The sequence below is a fragment of the Drosophila busckii genome, chromosome 3L, assembly GCF_011750605.1.
Source record: "Drosophila busckii strain San Diego stock center, stock number 13000-0081.31 chromosome 3L, ASM1175060v1, whole genome shotgun sequence".
NCBI lineage: Eukaryota > Metazoa > Arthropoda > Insecta > Diptera > Drosophilidae > Drosophila > Drosophila busckii.
The window spans coordinates 18449019-18455018 of record NC_046606.1 but is presented as its reverse complement, the minus strand read 5'-3'; the positions used below and the strand labels follow the sequence as shown (position 1 = coordinate 18455018).

The 6000-nt window shown below is 42.3% G+C and overlaps 1 protein-coding gene across 5 annotated transcripts in view; it reads right to left on the bottom strand.

Annotated features, from left to right (window-relative positions):
* Positions 1-1816: 1816 nt before the first annotated feature.
* Positions 1817-6000, bottom strand: part of LOC108598023 (glucose transporter type 1) — a 74907-nt gene continuing 70723 nt past the window's right edge. For 3 of the 5 annotated variants that reach the window (XM_033293554.1, XM_033293553.1, XM_033293556.1), the window contains one exon: positions 1822-2286. In XM_033293554.1, the coding sequence (XP_033149445.1) occupies positions 2189-2286 (98 nt within the window). In that variant the 3' untranslated portion in view covers positions 1822-2188. Of the gene's footprint in view, positions 2287-6000 lie in introns of all 5 variants that reach the window. The other 2 variants (XM_033293561.1, XM_033293555.1) reach the window with 2 other exon arrangements.

Sequence of the window (6000 nt, the reverse complement as noted above, 5' to 3'; positions counted from 1 at the left end):
ATTATTTGTTGTTCTTTATAGGGGGCTTTAAATTTTATTTACATTTAGAATGATGCACACAATATTAAATTATTGCGGCTTAATTGTTAGGCAGCAAGTGTCTAACAATTGCGGCTCACAATTAGTTAATATTGCTATTTGTTTGTAGTCGTTTTGCTCTTCTATTCGTTAATTATTTTTAAGCTTTATGCAATGTTAACATTTTTCTTTTGATTTTGTTACAAAATCGTCGCCACCAACGGTTGGCTTTATTTCTTTTTTTCTGTTTATTTTAATTGTTCAATATATAACTTATTGTATTTGGTTTTGTAATATTTTTATCCATTAACTTACTTCTTTAAAATAATGTAAAAAATCTGCAAATTGCAATGCTCCTTGTTTAATTAATGTGCCTTTAAAAAATGTTCACGACTTGTTTTTTCTATATGTATTCATTCTTATATTTACAGCAGTATAAGGTTTTATGTTCATAATTTAAGTATATAACTATTTTGTTTGTTTATACTTCAACATTGTTGTCGGTTTGCTCAAACTATTTTGTTGTTGGTGTTTGCTGTTTTTCTTGTTGTTATTCTTGTACATAAAACCTTTTTTTGGCAGTGCATTTATGTATATATTTATTATTACTGTTGTTTTGCTTACCATTTTGTAGTGATTTGCGCTATTAGCTACAAATTAAATTAAGAGTTAAGTTGTATTTATAAATTAATTTAATGATTAATTAACAGCATTTATTTACAGTTGTTCAATTTGAATCTTGTTGCCCTATTTTATTATTTAATTTATAGTGCATAATCTTAATTTAATTTAATTTTGGTATGTCACGCAAGGTACGTTTGATTTAATTTGTAATGCATCAAATTCACTGAAATTATATGTACTATGTGTGTTAATTTCATATCGAAATCAATTGAATTTACTATAGAATATAATTGGAAGACAGTTGTTGCGATCAATGCGTACACAAATTAATTAGCTAAATTTGTTTAACTAAAGCTGCCTCGTCGAAATAAATCTTAAAATTAGAGCAGTTTTTGAGTTTGATTGAAATATTTCGAAATATGCTGCCAGAGGCGAACGCCAAAATTTTTTAAATTATAAATAATTTGTTCCTTTGTATTGGAATTTTTTCTTTCGGGAAATTTAGTAACTAAAATTCGATATTTATATTGAGCAAAAACGGCTTATTGCTTATACAAAAATTGCAAGCAGTCCCTGAAGAAACTTGTTCAACTTCAACCATAAAAAACGCGCATATCAAATAGTAAATACTTAAATAAAAAAATCACCTTTCTCTATATATGTATATTTATATACTATATAGTTATATATATATATATATAAATATATATATTCATATATATGTATATTTTGTTAGTTTAATCTTACTGCTTAAGTGGAATGCTCAATAATAATTTTTGCATTTTATGTGTCAGCTACAGTTGTTAATTATTCATTTATTTTGAATTCAAGTAATTATTATTAATTATGTTGAGTGTTTGCTGCAGTTTGCTGAAACTCTAAATCTTGTAGCGCTGCTTGAGACTTGGTTGCCGCTTATAAATATTATAATTGGTAATTTGTTGTTCTTCTTGTTGTTATTGTTTATTTAATTACTACGCTGTGCTAGCTGTGCATTATTATTTGCATTTGCCTAGTGTTTATCTAATTATTTTATTCGTAATTTAAATATTCAAATTCAAAACCTGTACTTAATACTTAAGTTGAATATACAAATTGTTATGCTTATTATGTATACGCACTGATAGCTTAGGGTTCACTATTTTATTTTATTTTATTTTAATTTATTTATTATTAAAATAGTCGTTGTTGTGGTAGTTCTTGTTGTGCTGCAGCTTATGCTGCTGCTGCTGCTGCTGTTGCTTCATTTTGTAGCATGGCATGTCGCATGTGAAACGCTTTAGTGTGTGTGTGTTGTGTCCCTAACAATTTGGCTTACCAATTACAAATAAATATTTCAATTTCAAATATTATATTGTATTTTTCGTTTTTTGGCAGTGTACAAATTTAAGTTATTAAGTAATTTTGCATTAATCATATTTATGTATGTACTATATGCGACTGGCTGATTTAATGAATGAACAATGTTATTTTAAAGTTATTGCTTGTCGAAACACGTGCGCTAAAATGCAAACGATTGTTTGTGTCCTGCCGTCGCCATAGAGAGCTAATCCTGGTCCAGGCTCTGCGAGCGTTGCGGCTGCTGCTGCGGCTGCTGCTGCTGCTTGGAGACCACCACATACTTGCGCCCAAAGTATGGCGAATCTAGAGTTTGTATAGTGGGTTGGGGTTTAGACAATACGGATCTCATTTCTTGCGAAGGAAGTCGGTGTATTTGCGTGCTCGCCTGCGCACCTTCTTGAAGGCATTGCCCAGGCGGAACTGCTCCTCGCCCAGGTCGTGTGTGCCAAAGTGGTGCATGCTGTTGCTGTTGCTGTTGCCGTTGCAGTTGCTGCTGCTGTGCCTACTTGTGTAGTGGGCGTGGCTGTGTGGGTGCGGGTGCATGTGTTGTGCGTACGTGTGCTGGTGCTGTTGCTGTTGCTGTTGCTGGTGATGGTGCTGGCCATGATAGTGCAACTGATGCTCATAGTGCGAGTGATGTAGATGCATGTAACCATCGCCCGCAGGATTCACGGAGGCCGTTGCGGAGGCAGGCGAACCAGGCGACATGGGCTGCGACAGCAAATTATGCTCCGAGGCGGCATCGAACGAATCGAAATGCAGAGAAGACGAATGCTCACTGGTTGTCGAGCCGGCTCCGTCGAGCTGCAGTCCAGCGAAATCCTTCTCCAGCGGCTTCTCGAACTGCGCATTGGCCGCCATGTTGGTGTAGTCATAGCTGGGATACGTGTACGGCAGATAGCCCGCATGATGCGCCTCCGAGCTGACCATAGGGTCTGGCTCGCGCTCTCCCGCGCGATTATTGATGAACTTCACCTCGTTGGCATTCCGCTCCAGGCTACTGTTGAACACAATGTTGATGTTGTTGCTGCTGCTCGAGAGATTTATGTTGCTGGGCTCAGCAGACAACTGTGAGTGTGACTGCGACTGCGACGATGACGCCGCTGTTGTCGTAGATGCAGCTGCATTCTGATTCAGATTCGTTTCCTTGCTGCAGTTGCGTTCGTAGCGCTGGAAGCACTCGCCCGCATCGCTGGAGGCCGTGTTAGTGGTGTTGGTGTTGTTGTTGGCATTGTTGTTGGCATTGTTGTTGCCCTGCTGGAAGTTGTTTTTGTATTGAAACTCGAGCGCATTGCTGGGCTGGAATGGATAGTTCTTGGAATTGTTCAACACACTGCCGACAGTTGGATTGCCCTTGGATAGATACTGATGGATGTCCTCGCTGGTGATTTGCAGATCCTGATCCAGATACGTGTTGCACTGTATGTAGTTGTTGCAGCAGTTGTTGAACGGCTCACCCTCCTGATCCTGATGAAACAGCACCGTGGTGGACTCCTCGAACTCGCAGTGATAGTTGCTGCCCCGTCGCTTACGCGCGGCTGCTGCTGCTGAGGTGCTGGGTCCTTCATCATATAGAGCGCTCTTCCAGCTGCTGTTTTCCGTCATATTGCTGGTGAGTTTGCGGCAGGGCTTCATCTCTGGCTCCGGCACTTGCCAGGCATCCATTTTATCGTCAGCTGCTGACGTTGCTGGCCCTGGCGCTGATGCTGACGCTGACGCCGAAGCTGGTGCCGACTCACTGCTGCCACCCACGGCGCCCTCCTGCTCAAATTCCGTAGGCGACTTGCCATCGGCCAGAAAACTCCAGCGTATGGGCGAGGGCGAGCAGGCGTACTCCGGCAAATCGTTGCTCAGCGCGCCTTTGGAGCTGTGCCGCTCCAGCGTAGAGACACGCGAGGGCGTTGCCGTCGCTGCCGCCGCCTGCGACGGCTGCTGCTCGTTGGCGGCCGCCAACTGTTTGGCGCGATCGAATATGGAGGTGAGCGAGCCGAGCTGGCTGTTGGGACGACTGGCGTTGAGGCCGCGCAAGGATATGGAGGTGTAGCTGGGCTGACGTTGCTGCAGGCGCTGCTGCTTGCGCATGGCCGCCGATGCGGACTTGATGGAATTGTTGCGGCTAAGCGAGGAGCGTGAGCCATACAGACTGGTGGAGTCCGTTTGGTAGCAGTAGTCGGAGCTGGTGCAGCAGGAGCTTTGCGGGCGATCGCGATACGAGGACGGCCCCATAGATGATCCTCGGTGCAGTGCACGGTATCCGCCAAACTCCGCCGTCCCGAGCAACTTAGCGTGCTAGTTACCTCTTCACTCTCACGAGAGTCTGAGTTGCCATGTCACATATACACTTGTCGCTCTCTGATGCTCTTGACAGTGACTGCTCGTGCACTTCTAGCAAGTTCGGATCTATAGCGAAGTCCCAATGAAAGGGATGAGTCTCGAAATTTAGCGTACGATACGATTTTCATTGTCAGGTAGTGTCTTATACATGTCTGGCACTGCAATACTACGCTGAGCTACTACGCATTATGAGCGCAGCTATGCTACATCTGCCTCTCACGAATATATATAACTTCGATTATCAGTGAGGTTTATACACAGAATCAGTGTCATGTCGTTTGTAGGAGCCTTGTGAGTCTCTCTAGACTGCCTGCATCATGCAACGACAAACAGCAGTGTGTCGGCTGACGCACTGTTGCTTGCTAATCGGCTCCACGAACTTCACTAGATGCTACTTGATGTTTCAATTGATCTATGAATACTTGTCCTACTCTCTATGTGTCCGACAGCTAGGACTCCTTCTCTCTTCTCCACATTCTCACGTACTGACGCTTGCTCTTCAGAGAATCATAGCTTCATGAACCTGACTCAGTGATGTGCACAGCCATTGTGCCCTCTCTCCTCTCGCTATGTTTCTATATAGGAGAAGTGTAGTAGAACGCCTGTGTGCGGCACACTGACATCTTTAATCGCGGTAATTCGAGTGCCTGGAGACGACGATTGGTAGAGACTGTACTCTCTCACACTCTTACTATCCCATTAGGTATATGGAGCCTTGCAGTGTAGCTCGCTACTTCTTTTCTATATCAATTTTATCGCAGTGACGAGCGCTATTCGACGGATCTAGTGTGGAAAGCGTTTAGTCCTGCTGATTGGGCTCTTGTTGATGGTTCGTGCTTTAATGTTGTTTTGCTGCGTGCTTGTGCTGAATTACTCATACTCCTCACTCTTGAGACTTGATAAGCGTCTCACTGCGAGCTCTAGGACGGTAAATATGTACTTCACAATGCAATATTCTCGTCATGTATAATTCATCAAAGAATATGGCATCATTTCGATAGGCTGTTTATCATCAGATGATGCTCTACAATAAAGTCTCGGAATTGTAATATAACAAGTCACTGAATGACTCATGCTCGTATATGACATCGGTTTCCATTAGGTGCTGTGGTGATTGGCTTTATGCTGTAATTTCTCCGATCTCACTCTGCGCGCAACGTCTGGGTAAAATGGTAGTGTGCACAACAGTTGGTGACAAATTTCAGCAGGTACGACGTCGACTTACATCACATCATTAGAGAGTCGCATGATTAGCAAGTGTCAACGATATCACCCTGTATTGAGCATTAACACTAGTATAATGGATGACGTTACGAGCACAGATCGTAAACCACACTTCCCCGGATCAAGGCCTTCCTGTGTGCTTACTTTCCGATGTGAGCCTAGCCGCCATCTGAGCCAAATAATTCACTTCGATACACATTTCTTTAAACACATTATCTGCAATATCACATAGCTTTACGTTCTAACATGTGCTCTTAATGCACAATGAGAAAGCGGCTAAGCAACGAAAGATGTAAATAAGTGTGAGCGGGCCTAGAACAGTACTGCGAGAGATTCAAGAATTTATTGTGGGATAGTGTAACCAAATTAATAGAGCCCAGTGTAACGGATAAATTTGTTTTGCTTTTGAGTTAGTTTGAGTTTGAGTTTGATTTGGGGTTAGTTAGTTCGCTGGCTGGA